At 48.6% G+C, this 25,957-nt stretch overlaps 13 protein-coding genes across 13 annotated transcripts; 7 read left to right on the top strand and 6 right to left on the bottom strand.

Annotated features, from left to right (window-relative positions):
• Window positions 1–1,050: 1,050 nt before the first annotated feature.
• prs3 (proteasome core particle subunit beta 6) lies at window positions 1,051–1,883 on the bottom strand (the record flags this gene model as incomplete). The annotated part of the gene is made up of 2 exons (XM_033565877.1): window positions 1,051–1,738; window positions 1,795–1,883. 2 exons carry the CDS (start codon window positions 1,881–1,883, stop codon window positions 1,051–1,053), a joined length of 777 nt encoding a protein of 258 aa, XP_033431634.1.
• A 422-nt stretch (window positions 1,884–2,305) lies between these two features.
• ATNIH1004_001176 (HCNGP domain-containing protein) lies at window positions 2,306–3,566 on the top strand (the record flags this gene model as incomplete). The annotated part of the gene is made up of 4 exons (XM_033565876.1): window positions 2,306–2,377; window positions 2,429–2,480; window positions 2,544–3,120; window positions 3,542–3,566. The coding sequence occupies 4 exons, from the start codon at window positions 2,306–2,308 to the stop codon at window positions 3,564–3,566; spliced, it is 726 nt and encodes a 241-aa protein (XP_033431633.1).
• A 152-nt stretch (window positions 3,567–3,718) lies between these two features.
• On the top strand, window positions 3,719–4,617 carry pre4 (proteasome core particle subunit beta 7; the record flags this gene model as incomplete). Its single annotated transcript, XM_033565875.1, has 3 exons — window positions 3,719–3,748; window positions 3,804–3,951; window positions 4,013–4,617. 3 exons carry the CDS (start codon window positions 3,719–3,721, stop codon window positions 4,615–4,617), a joined length of 783 nt encoding a protein of 260 aa, XP_033431632.1.
• Window positions 4,618–5,217: 600 nt separating this feature from the next.
• On the bottom strand, window positions 5,218–5,669 carry ATNIH1004_001174 (fumarylacetoacetate hydrolase family protein; the record flags this gene model as incomplete). Its single annotated transcript, XM_033565874.1, has 2 exons — window positions 5,218–5,429; window positions 5,498–5,669. 2 exons carry the CDS (start codon window positions 5,667–5,669, stop codon window positions 5,218–5,220), a joined length of 384 nt encoding a protein of 127 aa, XP_033431631.1.
• A 580-nt stretch (window positions 5,670–6,249) lies between these two features.
• Window positions 6,250–7,493, top strand: ATNIH1004_001173 (uncharacterized protein; the record flags this gene model as incomplete). Its single annotated transcript, XM_033565873.1, has 3 exons — window positions 6,250–6,305; window positions 6,377–6,496; window positions 6,860–7,493. 3 exons carry the CDS (start codon window positions 6,250–6,252, stop codon window positions 7,491–7,493), a joined length of 810 nt encoding a protein of 269 aa, XP_033431630.1.
• An 871-nt stretch (window positions 7,494–8,364) lies between these two features.
• ATNIH1004_001172 (uncharacterized protein) lies at window positions 8,365–10,119 on the bottom strand (the record flags this gene model as incomplete). Its single annotated transcript, XM_033565872.1, has 1 exon — window positions 8,365–10,119. One exon carries the CDS (start codon window positions 10,117–10,119, stop codon window positions 8,365–8,367), a length of 1,755 nt encoding a protein of 584 aa, XP_033431629.1.
• Window positions 10,120–10,216: 97 nt separating this feature from the next.
• Window positions 10,217–10,630, top strand: ATNIH1004_001171 (uncharacterized protein; the record flags this gene model as incomplete). Its single annotated transcript, XM_033565871.1, has 1 exon — window positions 10,217–10,630. One exon carries the CDS (start codon window positions 10,217–10,219, stop codon window positions 10,628–10,630), a length of 414 nt encoding a protein of 137 aa, XP_033431628.1.
• A 2,000-nt stretch (window positions 10,631–12,630) lies between these two features.
• Window positions 12,631–13,614, top strand: ATNIH1004_001170 (ATG3/ATG10 family protein; the record flags this gene model as incomplete). Its single annotated transcript, XM_033565870.1, has 4 exons — window positions 12,631–12,873; window positions 12,956–13,075; window positions 13,135–13,350; window positions 13,408–13,614. 4 exons carry the CDS (start codon window positions 12,631–12,633, stop codon window positions 13,612–13,614), a joined length of 786 nt encoding a protein of 261 aa, XP_033431627.1.
• Window positions 13,615–13,732: 118 nt separating this feature from the next.
• MSL1 (U2 snRNP complex subunit MSL1) lies at window positions 13,733–14,464 on the bottom strand (the record flags this gene model as incomplete). Its single annotated transcript, XM_033565869.1, has 3 exons — window positions 13,733–14,029; window positions 14,096–14,309; window positions 14,391–14,464. 3 exons carry the CDS (start codon window positions 14,462–14,464, stop codon window positions 13,733–13,735), a joined length of 585 nt encoding a protein of 194 aa, XP_033431626.1.
• A 304-nt stretch (window positions 14,465–14,768) lies between these two features.
• Window positions 14,769–16,039, top strand: ATNIH1004_001168 (WD40 repeat domain-containing protein; the record flags this gene model as incomplete). Its single annotated transcript, XM_033565868.1, has 4 exons — window positions 14,769–14,991; window positions 15,044–15,630; window positions 15,684–15,924; window positions 15,999–16,039. 4 exons carry the CDS (start codon window positions 14,769–14,771, stop codon window positions 16,037–16,039), a joined length of 1,092 nt encoding a protein of 363 aa, XP_033431625.1.
• A 585-nt stretch (window positions 16,040–16,624) lies between these two features.
• Window positions 16,625–17,926, top strand: ATNIH1004_001167 (lipase family protein; the record flags this gene model as incomplete). Its single annotated transcript, XM_033565867.1, has 2 exons — window positions 16,625–16,888; window positions 16,964–17,926. 2 exons carry the CDS (start codon window positions 16,625–16,627, stop codon window positions 17,924–17,926), a joined length of 1,227 nt encoding a protein of 408 aa, XP_033431624.1.
• Window positions 17,927–18,560: 634 nt separating this feature from the next.
• On the bottom strand, window positions 18,561–22,258 carry ATNIH1004_001166 (WW domain protein; the record flags this gene model as incomplete). The annotated part of the gene is made up of 3 exons (XM_033565866.1): window positions 18,561–19,106; window positions 19,192–19,798; window positions 19,878–22,258. The coding sequence occupies 3 exons, from the start codon at window positions 22,256–22,258 to the stop codon at window positions 18,561–18,563; spliced, it is 3,534 nt and encodes a 1,177-aa protein (XP_033431623.1).
• Window positions 22,259–22,849: 591 nt separating this feature from the next.
• On the bottom strand, window positions 22,850–25,479 carry ATNIH1004_001165 (fungal specific transcription factor domain-containing protein; the record flags this gene model as incomplete). Its single annotated transcript, XM_033565865.1, has 6 exons — window positions 22,850–23,272; window positions 23,345–23,866; window positions 23,927–24,109; window positions 24,170–24,756; window positions 24,802–24,934; window positions 25,261–25,479. 6 exons carry the CDS (start codon window positions 25,477–25,479, stop codon window positions 22,850–22,852), a joined length of 2,067 nt encoding a protein of 688 aa, XP_033431622.1.
• Window positions 25,480–25,957: the final 478 nt, after the last annotated feature.

The following is a 25,957-nucleotide window of genomic DNA, read 5'->3' as shown; positions in this document are numbered from 1 at the left end:
TCCTGGCGTGCCTTTGATTTTGGTCGGTCATCATTATTCGTATGGAAACCCCGTGCCAACGCACTTCGCGCCAGGCTGGGGAAAAATCTTCGGTCAAGTTGGTAGCTTCTATGCGAAATAATCTTCTCCGGGGTTATGGCACAAGTTGTTCCAGTCTCGACTGCAGTCGAGTTTGGTGAAAACCCAAGAACAAGAAAGCTTCCGGAAGCAAATCGCCTGGTAATTTTTGTCGTTTTCCGTGGAGGGAAGGATGATAATTTTTTGATCTCTCTTTTGCCCAGGAAGCCAAATATGGAATTATTTATATTTCCCGTGTCAGAGAAGAAAATAGTACGACTTGTCCATGGTCCGCGCCCAAAGAAAGGGCTTGCCGTTTCCCAAAAGTTGGTGTATAGCCTGCGTCCGAATTTGCTAGACATGATCGCCGTCACATAGTGGATAATTCAGGTAACAAAGAGGAGAGGGGGAGGGAAGATGGATAAAACAAATATCTTCTTAGTTAAGAGAATCTGTTCATTGTAGAGATAATGTCTAATAAAGCACCTGATAACAGATGTGAGCCAAAATCTCAGAAAGCGTCTCAAACTGTGTTTGGACGTTGCTTTTGGATAAAATTTAATGAAATCATTCCGCCCAGCACCTGTAAAGAGCACGTTTGTCCTGTTTGTACTAGTTCAATAGGCTACCCTACTATGATTTACAAACTTTCTAGGAACCCCAGAATTTTTGTTTTATTAGAAATAGCATTAATTATATGTGAAAGTTCCCACAATAATGGAAATCTATTTAAATAAATAACTACAGTTGTGGGTATTGGTTCACAACTTTTGGACAACCAAGATCGCTACAAAAAATTACCTATTCCCTGCTATACTACGAACGCCAATATGCTTTCACTAGGGTGAACAGTTTAATGTGATCATAGACATAGCATCTACATGTCTTGTAATGTCATCGCATACTGGATTCTCCTGTCATTGCTACTGAGTGTAGGCCAATTGATCGGAATGAAATAGAATAGACACGAGGAAATGTACACCGCTTCTCCCCCTAGTCCTTTTTCAACGGAGTGTAGATCTCTTCTATTCCATTCTTCGTGATAATCATCGTTTGTAAGCCATCTCCAACCTCGATGTGTCTCTCCACTGCACTAGTAAATGCATCTCGTACCAGCTGTTCCACTGTCTCCCTGGGTAATGGTTCCGGGTTCCTCGCTTCAAGAGCATGTCCTTCGCCGCTTCCAGGGATGTACTGGTTCTTCAGGTTGACTTGATTATCCAAGAATGGCATAATCAAACTGGCTGCAGACCCAGCCGCTCGGCATTGCTCTCTCTCGTATGAGCCGACAGGATCGTAGCTGTACAATGCCCCTTTACCCTCATCATCCAGGCCTGCCAAGATAGCATGCACATAGTAGGGAAAGAATCGTTTTTGATAAAGAATAGTCGACAATCGCTGAGCACATGCTCCGACAGACATAGCTTTTCCGTGTTGGTACTTGTACATCTTCACCACTGCATCTAGCCGTTCTTTGAGAGCTTGACCGTCTGCAGCGAAGCCCACAACCGATAGAAGAATATGAGCACCATCGCCAGTTTCATCATCACCGCCAATCTTAAAGACCTTGGGAACAAAACGAGAGTTGATGTTATAACCTGCAACTGAACGAGTATCACCAGCAAGGATAGCAAAATCCGCACCTGTGATACCTAGGGTGGAGCCACCGTTGTCGGTATACCTAACAATACAAGTCAGCTATTTCATCGAAGACAGGCCTGGAATACCAATACATACGGATAAAACGAATGTTCTTTGTTGGGTGCAGCAGTCTGAGACTGCGAGAAAGAGTAACCGACAGCCTCGTTATGAGGTTGGTGACCCATTAGAGGCATTAGAGGCATCATATTTTGTCCGGATCCTCACTCAGTTCCAAAGTAAATAACAGTTCTTGTCAACCCGAACAATAGAAGCCACACTTCAGTGAGCTGTACAGTTCTCCCAAATTTTATGTCAACAATGTTTGGTGGATGATAGGAATCGGCTGTTCTGTCCTCAATGCAGCAGCTATGGCTGCCCTGACGCCGTCCTCTAGCTGCCTGTCGCTTATGTAATCTTGGATATTCCGCCTTCCTGCGGAGCTTAACCTTAAATGTTCCCAAGCGAGAGAGGAACTGATACGGTCTACATTTACTTGCTTTACTATTATTGAATTACACAGTCCTTAAATTCACAAGCACCTGTGTGAAATTCAAGACTGACACCTAATTTATGGGAGTACACTAGATGCACATTAGCATTGACAGCTATGCTGGGTCTTGGAGCATATGAAAGCAGCAGCGAGGATGAAGTTGACCAAAAGTGTGCTTCTTCGCAGAGAGTATGTGTCCCTGTAGGGTCTTATATACCGAGGGTGGCTAAACCATTCTAGCAAGTAATAAAAGATCGGCCAGAGTTAGCCTTTAAAACAGAGGAAAATAAAGGTAAGGTATGCTAATATATGAATACATCGATGTATATCTAACCGTTAATTGTGATGCGAACAGAATTTGGTGATGGGCCCAAGACCCCAAAAAATACTATAAATCCAGACCCCAGTGGACCTGTTCTCGGCCCATTGCATCAAGAAACCCATTCTTCAGATATTCACTCGTTGGATGGACATTCCTCACCATACTCAACGTCGCACACATTGGTTCATGATTTAACACTTCCGCCGGTGCCTAATCTAGACATCCCACCATCCCCCCCTGGAACCCCTAATCCTACAGCAAATGCAAAGTTTGCCCATTTTTTGACATTGAAGGAACAAGAAGTTCACTTTAACGAGAAGCTAGCCAGTTCAACATCATTGAAGAACCAAGATTTGCTCGTGAAGCTGATGGATCACATGGGCCTTTATGGTCAGGTGCAATACTATACGTCTTTACCACTTGATCTGTGGGATACATCGTGTCTACCGAGTTGGGGTTTCAAGGAAGAACTCCTGAAGACACAGAAGGAAACTCGTAATAGCATAGAAGACCAGAGGCTTGCAAGCCAAAGGGATACAATTGGTTTTGTGAATGCGACTAGTGAAACGAGTCACACGGGAACTGTCCTCAACTCAAAGAAGAGATTAAGGTGACTATCTCTAGTATGGAAAAGGTGGATAGGAATCATACACAATAATTGGCACATATTATATAAATTTATTCAAAGCCAGTAACTTTCTTAGCGGTGAAGCATACAGTATATTATATGCATAGCAAAATTTTGGCACCATTGTCGTCATTAAGTTTTGAGTCAAGGGGGCAAAAAAAAAAAAATTAAATTGACAAGGCGTAAGTATCTGTGCCTTCACATTGCCGAAGCCCAATATCCATAAGTGTATGGGTATTATGCTGGACCTCCGTGGTCGAAACCAGGCTTAGACTTTAAAAGTGATGGAGCGCCATACCAGAGTAGACCGGAGGCAGCTAGTCGCTAAGCGCGTGCGCGGGAGCTGTGATTAGGCGCGGTATCTGGCCCGACCGCCGATAATACTGGTTACTAACGTAACCAGAGCTCCGTCAGCTCTGACTGCCTAATACATAATAACTTACGAGTCCACATCGTTGCATATATATCATCTGCTAACTCTTTTGAGCGTCCGTGGTTTGATTTGCCCTTAGACCACCATTTTCTTTCATATTCAGCAGCAGATCAGTCCACTTTACGTTTCCAAATCACAACATCCATCATGAATCACTACCCTGAAGGTTGGGGTCGGGTAAGGGCATCACATCGCAGCAGTGCGCTATGTCTCACTGACACTTTGTTGGAAGCCCAGGGATGATGTCTATGGGACTTATAATCCGTCGTATCTTCAAATGACAGGCCCCAAAACCCACACCCAATCACCTGCCGTGACGGGAACGTCAGTAATAGCCGTCAAATTCAACAGGGGTGTTGCGATCGCCGCCGATAACTTAGGTATGTGTCCTATGCTTAGAGCTCATTCAGTACAATTTTGACATGACTTGCTCCCTATTAGCTTCGTACGGCTCTCTTGCCCGATTCTCTGATGTGAAGCGCCTTCGCGTGTTTGGTGATTCGGCTGTGATTGGATTCAGTGGTGATGTGTCCGACATGCAGTACATTGATCGTCTCTTGGGATCACTCGATATCAGGGAGAATTATTCCGCCCACGGAAACATGCTTAATGCAAAGAACCTCCATACGTATCTATCTAAGGTGTTCTATAAGCGCCGCTCCGAGTTCAATCCGCTCTGGAACCACATTCTCGTTGCCGGATTCGATGGAGACAAGAAGCCATTCCTTAGCTCTGCGGATCTTCTAGGAACTACATTCTCAGCGCCACACCTTGCTACCGGATTCGGTGCTCACCTCGCCGTCCCGATTCTTCGTCGATTGTTCCCAGAAGAGAAACCGACAGAAGAAGTCAGTAAGGACGAAGCAGTGGCGGCACTGAGAGAGTGTCTTAAGGTTCTCTGGTACCGAGATGCCCGAAGCATCGACAAGTACTCCTTGGCAGTGATTACTGAAGGGGGGATTGAGATGCAGGAAGATCAGAAGATCGAGGCTCAGAGTTGGGCATTTGCGGAAGGCATCAAGGGATATGGAGCCCAGGTCAACTAGTTTTCTTTGTTTTAAATTCTGGTGTCTAAATGCGAGGACTTATTTAGCAGAGAATGGACTACAAATGCATATTTCTATTTCAGCTTTGCAGAGGGGCCTTTCGGCGCGCCTCATGAGGCGCTTGCTTGCATCACGCAGCATCACCCGAGTGTTGTTGAGTCTCCTTAGTCGCTCAGAGTTTCGGGGAAGTCTTGTCAAAGACAACCCGATTCACGCATGATCCCACACCCTCGAGAGCGACCTCGACACAGTCTCCGTCTTTTAGCCAAAGTGCGGGCCTTCTACCCATTCCAAAACCTTATGGCCTGGGATCCTATCAGGAACTTGAAGGGCTTGAAACAGGTACAAGGGTTTCACTAACGTTCCAGTGAAGATCAAGTCACTTGTAACAAGGTGGTAACTTGGGACAGGAACGAGACTGCCACATTGAATATTATAACCTTGGTTGACGAAGACTGGGCCGTATGGCCTTTGAATTTTGTCGAGATATGCAATGCGTTAGGGTCACAGATTACTTTGGAGGATACTGTAGTAGGGCCTAAAGGTGCCCAGCCATCGAAGCCCTTTCCTAATGCCCATGGACCCCCACCACATTTGATATTACCAGTGTCTGTGAGAAACATCATTGCCAACAGCATTGCCAAGAACATAATAGTCTAGAGCTTGGTTTTCAGGCACGTCTTTGGCTTCCTTGCCGATCACGACAACTAGCTCACATTCGTAGCCCAGGCCTTCACCTTCTTGTGCCATGAGAGGGACCGGAATGTCATCAGTTGGTCCAGTGATGGATGTTACCGGCTTGTAAAAGAGGACTGGATACTGGGCGTGGAAGACGGGCCTCTCTGGCATGTTGTTCGTAGTTCAGCCCCAAACAACGTACAGTTTCGATGCCCTTTCTCGTTAATGGTGCAAGAAGGTTTCTGACTTCGGTGACTTGATCCGTGAGGTGATGCCGGCGGAAAGATTTCACCTTGTATCACCCAGGCCCTCACCACTGTCGCCAGGTCGTTGAGGGGAGGGGATAGCACCACCATAATATACTCGGCCATCATTGGCCAAAAAGCGAATGAGACGCTATGGTGATCGGAAAGGGAAATATAGGCGTGAGCTTCAGGGTATCACGTAGTACCAAGGGCAATCACCGATCGACCAATATATATCCCCATGAACGTATGTAGTTAGGTCAGGAGAATGTGGGCATGTCTGCGCAGAGTTACTACAATCCTACTCTACTGAGCCAAGTTACCACTACTCCCAAATTTTAGTTTTGTACGGAGTATTGACACCCCCTTAGATTATTACTATGGATTGACAGCCTACTCAACTAACTCCTTGGACAAGGCTCGACTCATTCGGCTGGGAAAGACGCTAGTAGCTGCTTTTTCCTTTCCCGCAAAATCGGCGACGGCCGGAGACGCATGAAATTATGATACTGATAGCATCGCTCCGATCCGTCTTCTCCCAACCTCACCCATCCGCAACCTTACACCCAGAACAGATTAATGGCTCGACTTTCGGGCCTGCAAAGGGAGGTCTTGTCCCTCTACCGAAAATGCCTACGAGAAATACGGAAGAAGCCTATAGTGAGTGGTGCCCATACTAGGTAGTCGCCACCCAGAAGGACCTCGGCTAATGAGTCGTCCTCCCTCTTCCCAGGAGACAAGGGACAATTTTAGATCATATGTGAGGTATATTTCCAATTTGCAGGAACCTCGACTGAGCTAATCCCGAAGCTACTGGTTGCTAACGGTATCGATAGGGCGGAGTTCCGCAAATATCTCTCGGTTAGCAAAAAAGATTTCAGCGCAATAGAGTATTTACTGCGCAAAGGCAACCGGCAGCTTGAAATGTATTCTTCTCCTGGGATTCGGAACATCCGGTAAGGTGGACGACGATAGTCTTCTCGTCGCATTCTAGCCGAGATCGTGGAAGCTTCGCGCGGCTTCCCGCCACTACGTCGGATTTAGCCCGTGATTATCTAAGCACTCTCGAAGGCCCCAGAGCCATCTTGGAGTATCGAGATCAAGATCGCACGCATTGCGAGTATCTGCTGGCATATTCGACCTGCTTACTGTATGTAATATCTGAGGTACCAGTCTCTTTTAGAATAGGTCGCATGTAATATAAAAGAATGATCGACTCCCACCCAGACTCTGTTTTGCCATAGTCGAATACAGTCAATCGCATCTATAAACATAAGCACCTCAAGCACCTCAAGTACTTCAAACATCTGTCTTCCAAGATCTGCACTGAACATGGCTTTCTTCCCCCGCGTCGCCAACGACTTCGCGCCTTTGTTCCGGCTGCTCAATGACTATGATGTGCATCGTTCCAGCTGCCAAAAGAACAAGGCTGTACCGGTCCGCTCGTTCACCCCTCGCTTTGATGTCTATGAAAGGAATGATTGCTATCATCTTGACGGCGAGCTACCCGGTGTTGACCAGAACAACATTGACATCGAGTTTACCGATCCTCACACGTTAGTCATTAAGGGCCATGTCCAACGCAACTACAGCAATACAATGCCCGATGACAATGAAATTACCGATGATGCCTCATCCATAAGGTCTCTCCAACCCACAGTCGAAGATGAAGAAGATGAAGAACCACCCAATGCCACGGTATCTGCTGGTTCACCAACACACATCAGCACCGCCCCCCCAAATAAAGCAACAGTGCATCAAGAGCAATCATCCAGTGGCCCTGCCTACAAGTATTGGGCATCGGAGCGGTCAATTGGTCAATTCCACAGAGTGTTCACATTCCCAACAAGAGTGGACCAAGAAGCAGTCCGGGCGAGCTTGAGAGACGGAATCCTCTCAGTGATTGTGCCCAAGGAGCCGGTACAAAAAATGAAAAAGGTTCGGATTGAGTAAATTGACTTACTTCATTAACAACGTTGAAATCGAAGGAGGAATCCATTCGCGACTGCTAATGCATTTAACTTTCTTGATTCAATCCCTCAATATTTTTCTTGGTTTGATCTGGCAGCACCGTTCAGGGTTTCTCATGGGGAACTTATATAACGTTCCACAATGAAATGTATCATATAAACTTATCATGGCATGCGATGATGGATAAAGTTCAGAAATGTTAATATATTTTTGTCTATCTTCTCGAACTACAAGGGTGCTTTTAACTATTGACGATATTCCAGACCAATAAGTTATTTAGGGCTTTTCTACTTGAGACATGTAGGGCAGTAGAACTTACTCCGAAGGGTGTGGATTCCACGGGCTGCTCTCAGTGTAACTTCCAATATCCTAGGTCTATATATATATGCGTAGCTGATCAGTGGACACTTCTTCCAACGGAATGTACAGTAAGCCAGTAAGCCAAAGAAGAAATGTTAGTCTCTGAATTTATTATGGAACCCAAATCTTATAGGACAGTGTAAAAGATACTTATGTACCTTAGATCACTGCTAAACCTTTCTTTGATGTAGATTTCCCAGCCCACAGAAACAAGGATACTCAAGACCGCGCATCTGCCGTTCAACCATTCCATGTATCTAAAACTGTATTCCTTACAGGAACGTCCAAAACAGGTTGATCTCAGAAAAAATATAATGACAGACAAAAGCAAAAGAAAGATGAACAATAAAAAGTGGAAGCCACCTAGTGACCGAAAGGGGTATATTAAAATCACAAAAGATCCTACCCGGATAGGTAACTCTCTTGTTATCTTAACGCCAAGCGTTTTCAACGAACGCAAAAAGATAAAGACAAACGCGGTATATTATTAAGGTTATCGACTGACAACCAATGGGGACTTAGCTGTGTAGATGCTTCGTCGCTGTTGTTGCTTTGACAATTGGTGACGTTGATACTCGTCACTCCGACTCCTCGGCCTACCTCGTGGGATTTCAAGATTAAGGTTGGGAATATCCTCGTAGGTCATGCCCTCGACTATTTCCGGAGCAGGCTTTATCTGAATCGCACTGTCGTCAACGCCCGGTCTTGAGCACCAAAGCTTGATTGCTCGGCTGTTGCATTCTGAATCTGGATTTGTGTAATATGCTTGTCCTAAACCTTTACTCAGGTATGTCCTATGGATCTCAGTGGCGCGGGGAAATGCATTGTCGAAGACACCGCTGCAGTTCAGTGTGTTTTGGTTCGAAGCATCTATTCTTGTGGGGTCCTTTTTTTCACAGCCGCAGTTCATATTGAGCTTAGACAGACCACAGCAGGGTTGTCGGCATAGTGCTTCTTGACCGCGGTTTCCCATTTCAATCGTGTTTGTGAAACGCAGCGAGGAAATCGACATTTCGGTGGCAGCAGAATCCTGACTGCGTAGATGGGCACAATATCGGGGAAGAGATAGAGTCCGAAAGATAGAAGCTCGCCGGGTTGTATTTGACAAGCTCCTTGTCCGTCCATTTCCTTGTCTCTGAGGGGGTTCATGGCACATTGTCGACATATTTGTCACCCAGTTGCTCGTTTCGGGTCTATGATCCACTTTTGAACCTCGGCGAGTCAGGGACAGAGGGAGATGGTTGCTGAAACATAAAGGACCCATTGCACCATGCCTGTCAATGTCCTTAGCGTTGCCTTCTAGGCTAAACCGGCGGTATTTGAGGGACGGACGTCTTGTGGACATATGGGAGTCCAACGACGTCCTATTACGGCTGCCCTGGAGAGAACGAATTGAAGCTGCAGAGCTATAACCGCTGTCATCTTTTTTATGTGATCGTGACTGTCTTCTTTGCCAATGATTCCCTGAGGATGTTTTACCGAGACGGAAGGCTATGCTTTTATCATCATCGGGTATAAAGATCCCTTCATCTCCAGTTTCGTTTTCGCAGAGGGTATGAGGGTTTGTAGCCTTTAAAGACTGGTCGAATGAAAATGGACTTGCTGTGGAATCATCATATCTTCGGACCTCAGGCAGATGCTGAGTCTGTAATATAGGAGCTGACATGCCGTCTCTGATCCGATTTGACAGACTCCCAAACATGAGTGAGGGCCCACCATATCTGCATTCCGTGTTATCGGTTGGAGCTGGAACAGATATAGCATTCGATAGAGCTTCGTGCCTTCCCGCGGTGCGTTCTGATCCTATCGGATACGTACTGCCCGGTGAAGGCTCTGTTATCGGACTTCGACACTGATTAAACTGGGTTCGATCACTAGGACATGGAGACGTAGAACCATTTACGACTCGTAACGATCCTAACTTGAGTGCACCCAAATGTGTATACTCAAAGTTATTTGGCGTTGGTGGGCGGAATTGTGCAAGTGAAAGAGGATGCCTGGATTCAATAACCTGCGAGGTTGATGGGGGCCACTGCGTAGGCTGGGGGGCTTTTAAGTCATCAGATATGAAATGAGCTTCTTGAGATACCGGGGAGGGATATCGTTGATTAGCATTTTTTGTTGATCGTCTCGTAGCAACCCCAGGTTGGGTAAGGAGAGAGCGTTGACGAATCAACGGAAACCCCTGACAGTCAACCAAAAAATGAGTGTTGGAAGAAGCAGCCTCGTCGATGCTAGTCGCGTACATGGTGCTCTTCGCTCTGTGGGGTGGGGAGTGAACCGAGTATGATCTCCTTGGTTGCCCTGATCGAGATAAAGGGGACTGGGCCTCGCTCCGTAAAGTCATGGGCTGGAATGCCGTTTGGCGAGAGGGCTGGAAAGATGCCTGCCTAGACAGAGTCCCAGAGGTGTTTGAGCTAGAAGCTGACGAATGGATACGAAATTCATCTGGCTCTTTGGTGACGGAGTTGGCTCTGTTTGTTTCGCTTGCAGCGACCCATCCTGTTTCAGTTTTCAATGACACACAACGAGACGACTGCGATCTTCGACCGTTTAGTTCCGGCCTAGGCGAGGCAATGGGAATGGAAGTGCCTGTCCACGGACTTTGCCAGGTAGCAGCTGTAGGTGTAGTAGATATAGGTGATATGGGAGAGCTGGGATTAGGTGTGTGGAGGGATGAATTGACTGACACCGGAGTAGATATATTTGAGGGCGGCTTTGATAGCCGGTTTGAGCGGCGGCGCTTGCTTCTACTTTGAACAGAGAAAAAGCTTCCCATGGCTATATAAAAATGCTAATTCCCCAGTGCAGAAGGAAGTCCAGGTTCTGGGGATTAGAACCAACACAAGCACCTCGTGGGCATTTACCTAATGGTGCTTGCCAACGGGTTTGGTATCGAGTGCCGATTTTGTGAGTGGGTGTATAAAAGAGCCTTGAGCCCTGAAACCTTGACCGGAGCTTGATATCGACGCGTTGATCCAGACTCAAGAACAACGCAGGACTGGGAAAGTAGGTTACCTGGCGAGAGTCCTGGAAGCATCCGGGACCTTTTTTTTTTTTTTATTTTTGATCTTCGGTCTAATCCCAAAGTTCTTGCTTCCTCGCAATTGCACTGGAGAGAGAGACTGTAGACAGAGGCTGGGCCTGCCGAACAGATGGCAGTAAAGGAAGGAGAAGCGAGAACAAATATAAAGCTAGATGTATAAGGGGAAATAGCGCTCTCCTGGGTCAGAGCGAGGAAGGAAGACTCCGGGATATGCTCCGTACACAGCCCACAAAATTGGACGAAACAACAAACAACTCTGGACTGCTCTCTTTTGTCTTCGTCTTTCCGGGAACAAAGACGACTGACGCGGAACTCAATAAAGATATAACCAAGAATGTAAAATGGAAGACAAATAAAGAACAGGCAAAAGGATCAACAGGTGATAATGACTACGGATAGTTTATTTTCTTTCGAAGGCGAAAAAATAAAAAAAATCGAAAATAAAGAAAAGGGTAAAAGTAGCAATCCAAAAGAATAAAAAAAAAAAAAAATCCTGCTCAAGACGTGAAACAAGGTCAAGCTCAACCTGGGGGCAAGTAAGGAAAGAGAGTCAGATACATAAGAGAAGCGAACATGGCGGAGGAGATGAGAGGGACACAACAAATGACGAATGCGTTATGGAACTCCCATGCACCGTGGGAATCTGGGGGGAGAGACGATCCGACTGCGGCCGGAGGGCGAGGAAAGTTAAGATGGAAACCAAGGTTGACAAGGCCATTGTGGTGGTCGTGGGAGGTGTGCCATGCAAAACAATCAAGCAGAGGTGGAGAGCTATGGCCGAATGCGGACAGGTTGGTTGTTGCAGGGCCTCCTCATGCAGGAGGTGGATTAAGGTCAGATTAGGGTAGGGAAATTGGGTTCCATGAGTTGGGTTGGAGGAAGAACGGTCCCATTTGGCTACGAAGCGACGTGACTCGTGTAGATACTCGACAGGTACATCCATTCTCTTAGCTGTCGGTACCTGCTGCCTCTACCCAGGGGCCTGTCAAGGTATGTATAGCACTCCGTATGACCGGGAAGGCTGAACATACTACCTAGGTAGTAGGTACCTCTCTACGGAGTATACTTCCTGGTAACTACCTAGCAGTGTTCTAGGTAGGTAGGTACTAGGGTATATCCTTTTGCTTAATCCGATTCCATCGGGGAGCTGGACAGCGGCGGGGCGCTGATTGGTCGACCACGGGCTTGGCAGTGCTGCAACCAACCCATGACCATGCATGTGAATGATGAATCAGCAACGATGACGATAATGATGGCGTTTGCATGCTGCAACTTATGTAAAAAGCCTAGATGTTGGGTAGAATTCTCTTTCTTCTGGATTCTTCTCATTCATTAAGGGGGATTGTGAGGTCTCCAGACAAGGAAGATCACAAAAAATAATTGAAAAAAGTAGCTCATGTTTATTCATCACTAGTAAATAAAACACTTATTGCTCTGTGGAACTTACTTTTCCGTTTCTACCTAGATACAACCCGTTCCGGTTGATCCCCGATCTGGATGTACTTAAGAGTACAGTCGCTGCAAACAATACTTAGTACTTTTGCAGCCCGAGAACGGCTTAGGTGACGCTGCCTAGACTGAACGAACGAGATCGGTGTGCATTGAGGAGTTAGCTTTACAACGCAAAAAAAAAAAAAAAAAAAAATCTTCTAGGAGCAGTCCGTTCTATGTCGGTCAGCGAAGCAGGTATTACACCGCGTCTTTACCAGTCGCATGGCTCTTCCGTTCTTGTTAGACACCTCCACCTCCGCCTTCGCCTCCGCCTCCTCTTTATCAGTCTGTCCCTTTCTCACGCGGGAGGAGTTCGAATGCGCCTGTCGCGCTTTTTTGGATCGCGTCCATTTGCTCGGTCTTTCAGCTGTGGGGTGGTCCTCGATCCAGCTGGTGCACCAGGTAGTTGTCTCCCTTCTATCTATCTATGTGTTTCCTGCAGCAGTCGGCCAGATGGAAATCCCTGTTTGTTTACTGCTAGACATGTCCCCCTTAATTGGTCGTGGGGCTGTCTTTTTCTTACTCCACGTTTTAACTGGTCTGTTAGGCAACTGGCCCAATTCTGAAGCTCTCACGCAGCATCGACAATGTTGATATTCACCAATACAACGCAACCCCAGCCGTAGATACTACAGAACCACGATTGGAGGCTAGTGAAGATGACCCAGTCTGTGAAATCTGTCCTATTGGATACTTTGGCTATCTTCTGACAACTAATCAAAATAGGAGGCCCTCGTTCGTACGTCCCGCCCCAGTACTTGTCTACTAGTAGAATACGAAATTCTCCTCTCCCCGACATATCAAGTTCCCGTCCTGTACTTCATGCTCCGGGGTAGCAATCTCGGTCCGCTGGGAGTGGACGCCGTCTACCACTACCTGGTAGCAGACCAGCACAAGAAAGAACTTCAAAGTGTCGGTGTCATGGGCGGTATTAGTTTCGGTGTACGTGCAAATGGCTGTTTCTGAGATCATCCGGTGTGCCGGAGCTGATGTTTCTAGTACCACCCACTCTCCGAAACCCCGACATTTTTCGTTCATCCATGCAACACTGCAGATGCTATGAGGCAGATCGTGGGGCAGCAGAATATCACACCCGAGAAGTACCTCATTGCCTGGCTCGGTTTGATAGGAAATCATCTCGGTCTCCATTTACCCAAGGAGCTCCTTAAATTGGAGAGCAAGGAGCAAGGAAATCCCAAGACATAGAATGGAGTGATTGGACCAGACCAGCTGGAAACTGTCCTCTCCCCCTCTCTCTAACCCCTTCTTCTCGTACCCACTTCGACTTCTAGGAGATAGTGTTCCTCAAATCGAGTGAGACATCTTAATCCTCATCCGATGAAGCCTCCATTGGAACGTCACTATCCTCATCCATCGGCGCCTCCCCTTCTTCGCTTTCCTCATCTCGAGCCCGCTTGACCCCGTGGGTAGCTTGAGGTTCACCGTTGGTCTCACCAGCGGGTCTGGGCGGTAATACTGCCGACCCTGGAGGTCCACTGAAGATAGTCTTTTGAAGATCTGTAGAGGCAACTACAGTTTGTGTTGCACCTGTTGGTACCAAACTGTAGGTCCCACGGAGTCTAGAAATGATGTCGGAGGAACCCTTGGCATAAACAATTTTCTGTGACCAGACATCAGCGAACGTGTTTACTTTGAAGTGAGATGGTGCGTAAGGCTATGTCCATACCATCGGCTTGCCAAAAAATTCAAACCCCTGAAGGGCACGCATTGCTTGCGTACTGGATTGGACATCTTTGAACACAACATGGGCCTGGCCACGCATTTTTTTGGTTTTCATAGCCACGACATCCAGAACTGTGCCATACGTGGAAAAAAGAGTATAAAGCGAAATTCGTAGGTCATACTTGTGAAGCTTATCTGGAAGATTGGTACAGTATAGCCTATAAAATGGTCAGAATTTCCCGCACCGCGTACTTTGTTATTCTCTCTCTCCCTATTCACCGAAAGGGTTGACGACTGACGTTTGGTTTGGAAGACCAGTAGGAGCAGATTTACTCTGGGTACCGCTGCGCGTAAGAGTTGCACTTGTAGTCATTGCTTCAATGGATGAAGACGTAGGGGTTCAGATGAAAAGAGAGACAAAATGTTTTCTCCGAGGGAAGGGAGCTTCCAAGACGCATGAGTTCCCAACTACTCGCAGCTAGTGTGTGGATGCAAAAGACGGCAGAACTAGTATATCACGTGAGGAATTACATAATCATTAACTATCCGCGTCATCGGTTACATTCCACCACTACCGCCTTATATGTAAACGACACTTACTCTAAACTATTGTTCTTTCTCCTTCTCTCTCTCTTTTTGCACGGCAGTAGAGAGCTCCTCCTGCCGCTCGAATAATAATGTCTGCACCAGAAGTTCATCATCTGTTTCACAACCCAATCGCAGACCATTCCTTCTCACCTGATAAGAACACCCTTGCAGTTGCGCGGGATAACAATGTGGAGCTCTACCAGAGAGGGGGAAGCAAGTTTTCCTTGACTGATGAGCTTAGAGGTCATGAGAAGACTGTGACGGGCGTTGACATTGCTCCTAGCAGTGGCCGCATTGTTACCTGCTCGCAGGGTAAGTTTCACATCGTCCGAGTGTACCCTGCCCAACTTAACTCCCAATCTAGATCGCAACGCTTATGTATGGGAGCGAACCGACTCTGGTTGGAAACCGACACTGGTCCTTCTTCGAATTAACAGAGCTGCCACATTTGTCCGTTGGTCTCCATCCGAACAGAAGTTTGCTGTCGGCTCAGGAGCTCGCGTGATAGCAGTGTGTTACTTTGAGGAAGAAAATGACTGGTGGATTTCAAAGCACCTGAAGAAACCTATCCGAAGCACTATAACTACGCTTGCCTGGCATCCTAATTCGGTCTTGCTGGCTGCTGGCTCGACGGACTCTCATGCAAGAGTTCTTTCCAGCTATATAAAGGGTGTTGATACACGCCCGGAGGCCAGTGCCTGGGGAGAGCGTCTTCCCTTTAACACAATATGCGGAGAATTCCTGAATAACTCGGCGGGGTGGATTCAGGGGGTTTGCTTTTCTCCAAGTGGGAATGCGCTTGCTTTTACTGGGCATGATAGCAGTGTCACAGTTGTCTATCCAAGTGCGCCAGAGCAACCTCCCCGTGCAATGTTAAATGTCACTACTCGTCTTCTGCCTTTTAACAGCTTGATTTGGAATGGGGAAGACGAGATCATTGTAGCTGGTCATGTAAGGCCGATTTACCTAGGAAGTCTGGATCATGCTAATACCCCCTACCGCAGGACTGCGAACCATACCGTCTCCGCGGCAATGAGAATGGGTGGCAACTTGTGGGATCGATTGAAAACAAGACAGGCCCTGGCGCGGGTAGCGTCCGCGAGGAGTCGGCTCTGAATATGTTCCGTCAGATGGATCTCAAAGGACAAACCCAGGCTGATACGCAGCTCAAGTCGGTCCACCAGAATACTATTAGCACTGTTCGAGTATACGAAGAGGCCAACGGGGCCGTTCGCCGGTTCAGTAGTAAGCTACCGACCCTTCCGCTTCCCTTGATAGTTTTGGATGAATCTGCTAACTTGTCTTTTTCCTTCTTGTAGCTAGCGGAGTTGATGGGCGTGTAGTTGTTTGGGTGATCTAGGGGTTTAGTAACTTATCTATAATAAGGTAGATCACCGACCAGGGTGACCAGTACAACACACAATGTCAGTATAGTCCAATGCACATCCTTGTCATACTATTACCTAAGCTGTAATCTTTTACCTTCCCTTAAGTCAGATCACCAGACACTTTCCAATCCCAAATGACGGGTGACTTTCCAGGGTAGTCTTGCCTCTTTGGGGAATTGTCATACAGCTGGTAATTTAAATACACAAAACAAAAAGTACATATGTTCGTACGAGTAGTCATAAACGACTTCCTAGAGAATGACCGTACGTGGCTCTTAAAGGCCCAGAAAGCTATACTAATTAAGAAGCAGTAAAAAATACAAGAAAAAGAAAAAGAATAGTAGTTAGTCGCTCATATACTCCTTACTACTCAGCCAGGTAATCAAGTCACATGTAAGCTTCTAGAGTGGCGAAATGTGGAAAATGACGTTGAAACGCCCTCCGGTAATTTTGGGCGATTCCACAGGTACATATTCAAATTGTACTGCCCTTGCTGCAACTCAGTGTATAACCATGGACCGCCGTGATAATGGCCAGGGCTGATTCATGCTCCAACAATGACATCTGACCGCTATTTGGCCCTTTTTCTTGCTCTAATATTCCTGCCCTGCTTCTCGGCCTCAAATACACTTTGGTCGAGCGATGAGACTCCTGATCAAAGACATAAGTCCAACCGCACGCTATCCCCATTGGTTTTTGCATCTCTGGAAGAACTTTCACGTGTCGTCGATGTGTCGTACTGTGTTGGGAACACTGGGATCTGGAAGCCCTTTGCGTGCTTGAATCATTGTGCTGAACTCCCGAGTTTTGAGCTGATCACTGTAAGCCTTTGGATGGTCCCTAACCATCCCCCTTAGACGTTAGAGCTCGTTAGTTATGGATACTAAACTGGCAAGACGTGGCACACGGGTCCATTACTCTCCGATTCATGTGGCTACATAGCGTTCAGCCACCCCCCGTCTCCCAAACGCATCATTGTAGCGTTTCGCGGCACCTATTCGATCACAAATACAATCGTCGACTTGTCGGCCTACCCACAGCCCTATACTCCCTATAATGTGGACGACGGGCACAAAGGGGAGGAACCCCCGCAGTGTCCGAATTGTACAGTCCATGCAGGGTTCATGACCTCGTGGCGAAACACTCGCGACACCGTTCTCCACCATGTTTCTGTTGCAAGGGAGCGATATCCCGACTATGAATTGATCCTGGTGGGACACTCACTTGGTGGAGCTGTAGCTGCGCTGGCCGGACTGGAGATGCAGTTGCGCGGTTGGGCTCCGCAGGTGACCACTTTTGGGGAGCCGAAAATCGGAAATGGCAACTTTGTCCGCTTCCTGAATGCAATGTTTGGCCTCAATGATGCCGAAAGACTATCTGACGATCGACAGTGGAGGTTTCGCCGAGTGACCCACATTCATGATCCTGTCCCTCTCCTGCCTTTGGATAAATGGGGGTATGAAATGCATGCCGGGGAGATGTTCATCTCGAAGGTGCATCTTGCACCGTCAATCTTGGACGTGAACCTTTGTGAGGGAAACAACGATAGTCGATGTATTTCATCGACACTGGATGCGCAGGAGTTAGCAATACGCGAGATTGGCTCTACTCTTACTGAAGGAAAATGTAGTCCCAACTGGGCTTATCTGGAAGAGCAGGCCATTTTGATGCACCGGGATTCGTTTGATTCAGCGCTGCTGGCCCAGGGCATCAGTGATCTGCAACAATCATGGCTTGGTTTGCCTTGGAATCGCATTCCAGCTTGGTACCGACTGTGGGAACTCTTCTTTACTCACCGGGACTATTTCTGGCGATTGGGTCTCTGTGTACCTGGTGGAGACCCGACTGGCAAGGGGTAAAATAGCGCGATAAACCATGGCTCGTAGATGATATGATATGATGTAGGATGGTATCAGCAAGACGCAAATCACTATATTCTACCTCGTTTACCTACATCCGAGAGTACATGCATAGCTTAAACCAGTATAGACGTGCCAGTGCTATTTCGATTAAAACGCGCCGCATTACATAAAGGGTTATCCATGCAAGGCACCTCCTATATATGCAAGTGTGTAGCAGACGGACGGTAGATAGATGAAACTTAGTAGAAACGCAAGGGCGATTTTCTACTATCTGTCCGTGCTCCAGATATCGCGGGTATCATGACAATCAGCGAACGGTCTTTAATTCTCGAAACTTAAGCCTGATGACGCATCAATACTCAAGAAAAACATCTCGATAGGGATGGATTGACTGCTTCATCCACTTCTAGTTAGAACTTAAGGGAGGGGACGTGCCCCTAGGATGCAATGCAATGTATCTAAGTAAATAATGTATTCATAGCGTCGTGCAAAGTAACCGATAGAAAATTGAGAATAGTAATCCGAACTAGACGCTAATAATGGATAACATGGAAGTTAACTCGACAACTGTCCACCAGGAGGACATACAGACAGAAAGAAGGTGTATAATTTAATAATAATAAGAAGGGAATCAATTTCCACGCTCTAGGCTTGGAACAATGACCGGACCATACTTGACCACAGTGCCATAGGTTCCTTCGCCCTGGACCATGAAATCTACGGCAAGATTTAACTTGTTCCCTGCGTAGCCGATCCCTGTCTGACTGTACATTGCGTTGACAGCGTCTGGGTCATAAGCCACAATGGCAGCATAGTTCCGGCGACCCATCAACTTTCGGTGCTCCCGCGGCTGGCCCGTAACATCGGATTGGAAAATCTCCATCATATCTTCTTTCGTATCTGTGGGTTGCGACGGAGTGGAGCGATGACCGTTGGCAGGGACGTAGAGTGGTTTGTTGCTGTTGTGGAGAAGTTTGATGATATACGAAGGGGGAGGACTGTTCACCACCGCCGAAGAAATGATTTGATACATGGTTTTATGGTCCGAAGGATGGGCAGGGTCATGCACCAAGCCTGCACCGCAGACGTTGACTGCACCGGAAAGGAATGTCATGCGTAAGGACTTCTGGTGTGCAATGCCTTGTAGGGTGCGAATGAAATAGGTCCGCTCGAGTTCCTGCACATGCAATCAGAACCAAAAAAACAAAACAAAACAAAAAAATCAAATAAATAAAAGCCTCCTAGGGAGTAGGCTCACGGACCTTGGATTCATGGGTCCATTGATCCCGGAGCTCGTCAAGCACGTCAAATTCTCCAAACGGGCTCAAAATCCCGCCCATTAGGCCGGATTTTCCTACAGCACGTTTAACTGAATCGAACCCGGAGCCAACCACCTCTTTCGCGCCGACGACGCCGGCCACGGAGCTGGTCACCTTCCCAAGAACATTATACGCCCCCGTGACGGCTCTTTTCCCCGTAGCAACCGTGTGCGCAATGTGCTCGGCTGTTTCCAGACGTGGATAGATGATAGGCAAAGATATCATCCATAGGCAATGCTGCACAGATGATGGCAGCATTGCAACCTTGGGGAATATACCTTGGTACGTCGGTCCTGCCACTACTTGGTGAGGATTCCTTTCTGATCGACAATCGAGGCCGATCACGACCACCGCCGGTCCGAGATACTTGACAAAATGCCAACCGGTTCCGGTGATTGTGAATAAGTCTGTGTCCGTGCTGACGTTGCGGAGCATTTCCAGCGTAGTATGGTGCTGAAATAGTAAGTACATTTCTATGCCAACCCTCCCTATGTTCTTGAACATATTCGAGAATTGCATATGTTCGGGATATGATCCGAATCCGTCGAATCTGGTTTGATCTCAGTAATGAAGTCACACGAATGTCAGGGTTTTAGAAAGAGGGGAGGGGGTATCCAAAGAGGGCTCACATGTCATGATCATCGATTTGACAAACGTAGGGAATTTGTGCAAACGATTCCCGAAGATATGGCTGGTCAAAGTGGCTGGTATAGTAATGGAAGTAGGCATGAGATACGTCCTCCTCGTGGGTAGCAGTCCAGGGCACATTCTTCCTGGCTTCTTTCCCCTTAATAGTAAGCCACTGCCTGAGGGATGGGACCTCCTTCCACATTCGATCCGCGTAGATCTGACCCCCGAGAGACAGTTGTGCATGGAATCCTCCGATTTCATTGTGCTTCTGCATGATGTCCTTCCACATCAATCCCGCCCCTCCGAGACGGGAACGTTCATTTGCGTTCACGTTTAGTGAGAAATCGTTGCCCGATGTCGTGACCAAGCGCCAGTTGCTCTCATGGCGTCCTGCCACCAGAAATTCGTAGCGAGTGCACCCGAGGTGGGAAGTGATGGCGTATGTCCATTTTGCAGGGCCGGAGTCATCCATCTGGCAGTCAATATCATACTTGTAGAAGGCCCATCGCTGATGAGCGGCAATGGACATCGGCTTCAGCTGTCGGGGATTAGGGGAAAGGTCAAGACTCTGATGGATGTGGATCGTTGGCGGTTGTGCAGCGTCGGTGACGAGGAGAATAGAGCCTAGCCAAATGCCACGCTCCACGTCCATATTCGTGTAGCGAAGGTATGGGCCAAAGTAGACGCCATTCGTTGGAACAACTTTATACACATCAACGCCGCTGCTTGGCGGGGCCCCAGTAAAGCCGGCCACCACCGGGGATTGCAAGCTCTCATACCCCGGAGTTAAAGGGAGGCCTGGTGAGGTTAGTGGCTTGCTGAAGGCCGACAGCCCCGGGGACGATAGAGGGTGAGTGCTGTACACGCTTCCCACTGGGGACAAAGGGGTTTCATTGAGGTTCAGTGGCGTTGGACCCTTCGGGAACTCCCACTGCGTTGACTGGGTGGGAAGGTGAATGTAATAGTACTGGCCCGAGTTCGGGTCCAGGTGTGCGATCCACCCTTCTGGGAGAGGGGGAGGTGAAGCTGGTGGGATTCCCGATGGGGTTGGCAAGGCGCTGGCTTGGGTCTGTTGGATCGTTTGCAGCGTTCCATTCTGAGTTGCATACTGGATAACGTTCGATGGAGATGGCCCCGACAGCTGTGGTTGCGGCTGTGGCTGTTGTTGCTGCTGCGGCTGCGACTGCTGCTGCGCTTGTGGATCATTGGCAAAAGCAGGATGGTTCTGAGCCGAAGACGCCAGTGTCGCAGCAGGTACGGCTCCGTTTACAGGCGTCATCGTCGCAGGATGCAGTGCAGAGGGCGCTGGCTGTCCTGTCGATGGGGGCACAGGCGGCTTTTCATTCGGATATCCCTGGGAGGCGGCAGATCCGGATACACTTGAGTACGCTGGGGGAGGAGAGGAGCTAATTCGAATTCGTTCTAAATCCTGCTCCAGAGCATTCGGGAGGACTCTTGGAGGTTGATTTGCCGAAGGGACATGCGATGGAGTTGCAACGGGCTGTGGAGAGTGTAAAATTGCAGGGGGATTCTCTGAGGAGATCACCCCAGCGCCCTGATACACCGTAGGTGGTCCATGCGGTTGGGTCCCTGGCTGTTCTGTTGGAGTCCATGGCCGCTGAACGGGCGGGTGGTTCGTAGTCTGATGGCCTGCGTACTGTTCGGCTCTCCTCTGGGCAGCAGTGCTCTGGACTTGCAAGCCCGATAGTGTTGACGAGCCGGCGATCCCAGACGCCGCATAGCGAGCTTCGATGTCGGATCCTGGCTGTTGACCGGGCTCAACAATGGGGGTTTCTGGGGGAGGAGGAGAGCCCCTTTGGGCGCGTGTAGTGGAGGTCGACGCCGTCGAACTTATTCGATTGATCGCGTTGCTCGGTGGTTGCAAGCTCTGCACCGGCTGTGGTCTCATTGCGGTCCCCGACGAGGTCGCGCGCGGGGGCGGCGGCCAATAATCCTGGCGGTGGTCCTTTCTGGCAAACAGTCCTTCCCTATCGGGGGAGTCTCCAGCTGGGGACTCAGGGAGTGGTTTAGGCACATTGCCCCGTCGTTCTGCTAGGGTTGCTGGTTTAGGCTCGCGGCCATCTCTTGGTCGCAATGCGGGTGGATAGTCGGTCCTAGCCGGCGGATGATGTGAGATGGTGGGGGAGTCGCCTGACCTTCGTCCACCATCGACTGTCGGGCTTGGATTGTGCAGCAGCTGAGGCCTCAGCCGTTCGTCGGGGTATGGGAGAGGCACACTTTGCGGTGCAGGCGATGGGGTCTCTCTTTTGTTGATGCGCAGCGGCCCCACCACGGGCGATTCGACCGGTGGCTGCGACGAGCTATTTAGAAATAGTTCCTCCTCTGAACGGGTACCTTGATGGCTGCTGTTGGGATTCATTCTGTGTGATCCTTGACCCTGGTCTGTGAGAGAGGAGGAGAGAATGACCAGGCCCAGGAGGGGTAAGTCTCGATGAATCTATCAGTCGGAGGTATTTAAATCCAGAGACGGTCAAGCTCTCAACGTTGTTGCAGAGGAGATGGGATAGGTGATGGGTATCAAAAAAGCAGAAGAAAAGATGAGGAGAAAGTGAAAGAGAGGGAGAGAGAAAGAAGTATCTCCATCTTCATCCTGTCCCTCCTCCGATTAGCCGCTGAGGGGTTCCTGTACTAGACGCTCACTGGCCATCATTGGCTCACTAGAATCCAACCGACTTGGCGCTACTGTTGGCTCCGTTTAGGGCTCTGTGACGAATGAGGGAAATCGTCTGCCTGGAGCATGATCATCCTGGCGAAGAGGAGAGGAAGTAGAGGAAGACGTCGGCGACGACGAAGAGTGGATCAGGTCAGGATCGGCCCGAAGCCGAAAACCAGAACCAACTCATCCATGCATGGATCTCGTCAGGACCTACTACGAATAAACTACATGGATCTTATAACATCCCGTTATCTGTATTGCAGGTACCATACTAGCAAACACTAGAGAAATCCCTCAGGCCAGAGAGCAGTGGCTTCCTCGTTCCCCCAGCAATTCAACACAGTCAATCCATGGAGTTTCGCTGCCGTCCCAGGTCTGCTGCATCTGCTGCTCATACACCAGCTGCAACTGGTGGCAGGTCGACGACGCATGATACCCCATTTCTTCTTCTTCCAGGCTCGAGAGCAGCTCCCATGCCCGGATTTTGAGCCCACTAGATCTCGCGACCGTCCCAGCCAGGAAGATGGGGAAGATGATAACATGCCGGCCACTTTCGTGGGCTGGCAGGATCATGTCCTCAGCCAGGTGAAGTATGACGCTGGCTTGGTACTGAGCCTCCCCGTCCCCGTCCGTGGATGAGGTTTCCCGTCCCGTGCGTTGCCCAGGCCAGAGGCTGATGTAGGACAGGAGGAGTGTCGTATGAAAGAGTACCTGGCTCTAGGGCTGCTTGTTAGCCTTACCCACGTCCGAATTTTGCCGCCTCCACCCTCCTGAAATGCAGGAGCTTACCTGTTGCAGTAGATTTCGTGGCCGTTTCGGAAGAACGGACTGGTTCTGTATTAAGAAGTGTGCCTCCGGGGAACCCCAGAGCCTTTGGAGTTCTTCGCGCAACTCCTCAGCGTTTTGCCACATACCAACTTGGGTGCCGGGATACGACAACAGACTTTTTCTCGCTTCCAACACCAGGAGGCCAATTCGGAGGGCTAGTGCTAAAGTGTCATGGTGTAAGCGCTCCAAAAGCAAAAGTAGATTGCTACGCTCCTCAGGATGAACCGGACTCGAGGTTTCGAGTCCATCAGGGGCAAGCAGGGATTCCACGGAGGGGAGCCAACGGCTTTCTATGGCTGCCTTGACAAATTCCCCGGTTCCCACCCCCCTCAGAAGGGCGTACAAATCAATGTAGCAAACCCACCACAGGAGGAAAGGGTATCTTTCCGCTCCATAGGCAGATTGCCTTCGGTGCGCGATGTGAAGCAATTGGGAGGTGTGGTACGGTCGTAGGTTTGAATCGTCAAGTTGTGCTGCTGAAATCTAAGCGCCAGAAAGTCAGTTTCGCTTTCGCATGCCACACAGTTCCTCGACGAATCAGACCTCATATACAAGTAGCAAAAAGTGTGTTAGCAAAACTCCGTCTGACAGGAGATCTTCATCCCCAGGAACCTCCTCCTCCAAGGAAGCCAAGGCACGGTGATAGTACTGCAACGCATCCATATTGAGACCACTGCCTTGCCGAGACAAACTGAGGGCGGATAAAGCCAGTATCGCATGATATAGCTGCACAAACAGGCATTAGACCATCAGGCAATGTAAAGGTGCTTTCGGAAGAAGACTTACGCGAGGAAGCCTAGCTGCCTTCTGTTCAAAGATCTCACTGCTTAACATAGAACTGCCATTTGGGCAGCCACCCATGCTCATCTCGGGAATCAGTTGTACTACTACCACGTCGCGGAAATGCTCGAGCAATATATTATCATGTCCCACTAGCTCAGGCATGTGCTCTCTACTATTTCCGTGCGCAATGGTGGGTGGGGCTGAAGGTACATCAATGGAAGGACTCTGCAAATCAGCTTTCAGTGACGGCCCGGTACTCTTACGGTTGATAGAATATCTTCGCGAGTCCCCAAACCCCTTTAGGATCACTACGTTCGGATCGTCCTCGAGGAGACCGTCTCTGTCTTGATCTCCTCCGCTGGTGATCAAGAGCGGACTGGCCACAAGATCTCTCCCATCCTTCTCTGGAGTGCACTCGGTGTACTCTGGAAGGTGAGCGAAGCTCTCCGGGATGACAATAACATGATAGGTGCCAGGGATAGAGGCTTCTGCTTTCTTTTCCCGATCTTCATCCGACGTGAGCATCACAAAGGAGGGCAGATTATGACACAAGTTTGTGATGGGGCTTTTGGGTGTCTTCGATACGTCAGCTGGAACTAGAACGTCAGTCTCAGTACAAACAAGGCAAGACCAACAGGACCACCCACGATCCCATATCATGTTCCCCGTTATAATGACATCGGACATTCGTTCCATGATTCGACGGGTATCATCGCGAAAGCACAAACGGGGTCGATAGTCACAGGTGTGGCCCAAGCGGGTACATTGCTGGAATCTCAGTTAGTGAGCAGTTCCCCAAACCAGCCAACGGCGACTCTGTGTGTAATACATTACACTGAGGATGACTTTCGTCGCACTTCACTGTTGACTGATTAAAACAATACTTCAAAAAGAACAAAAAAGGCTTCGATTTCAAAGTGCAGTGCAGGACTAACCCACCTTTGCGGCTCTGTTACATTGTATAAGAACAGGTTAGCATGCTGCGGGTCGCCCAACGTAGTACTTCCCAGATATCAATGGATAGTTGGCTCACTCTACATGTCCTAAGGGAGCAAAACCAGAATTAGAGAAAACTATCTTTAATTTTTCCCGACGATTGCAGCATCTTGAGGCAGGAAGACATACCAGCAGCCGGTTCGAGACCGTGGCGGAAACCGCACACGGGACCGTGTAGTTTTAGTTCTGGTGGCCACCGGAAGGTTGAGACCAGAATTCGTAGCATCCTCTTTAGGGGCGATTATGGGGAGCCAGAGGGAACGCTTCCTCAATGAGCTGCCCCGTCGCGTTGGCTTCACCAAACTAACAATCGTCATGGAGTGAAACTAAGGGCCCCTATGTAGTCTCTATTCAGTTTGTGTGCTCACAGACAAACAAAGAATGCAGTCACCCATTACTTTGCCTCTCAAACCCGAGTATTTTATTGCAGTAGGAGAAAAGAAGCAGGACCCTTTGTTCCTGCAAAGACACTTTATATGGTTCAATGTTGACAAATGCCAAGCGTAGAAGACCCTAAAGGATCATTAAAGCGAGACCGAGGTATACTAGAAAGGATGAAGGGAGGAATGACCTCGTCAAGCCAAGAAGAACCAAAAATCCAGTTCATACATGTTTTCGCAGCTGAAGGTGGCGTGGGCGCATCTTAAGGGAAAAAAAAAAAAAAAAAGGCGCCTCTCAGTATGGAGAAACGCGTACATAAATTATAAGGATGGGCCAGATTTTTGAGGAGAGCGGGCGTTTCCACTAAAGCCGTCCATCCAACTCCTCTGGTCGCCGGTGGCGGTCGTCAGGTAC

The sequence above is a fragment of the Aspergillus tanneri genome (assembly GCF_003426965.1).
Source record: "Aspergillus tanneri strain NIH1004 chromosome Unknown AapTan_2_pilon_pilon_pilon, whole genome shotgun sequence".
NCBI lineage: Eukaryota > Fungi > Ascomycota > Eurotiomycetes > Eurotiales > Aspergillaceae > Aspergillus > Aspergillus tanneri.
This window is presented reverse-complemented; position numbering and strand designations above follow the sequence as displayed.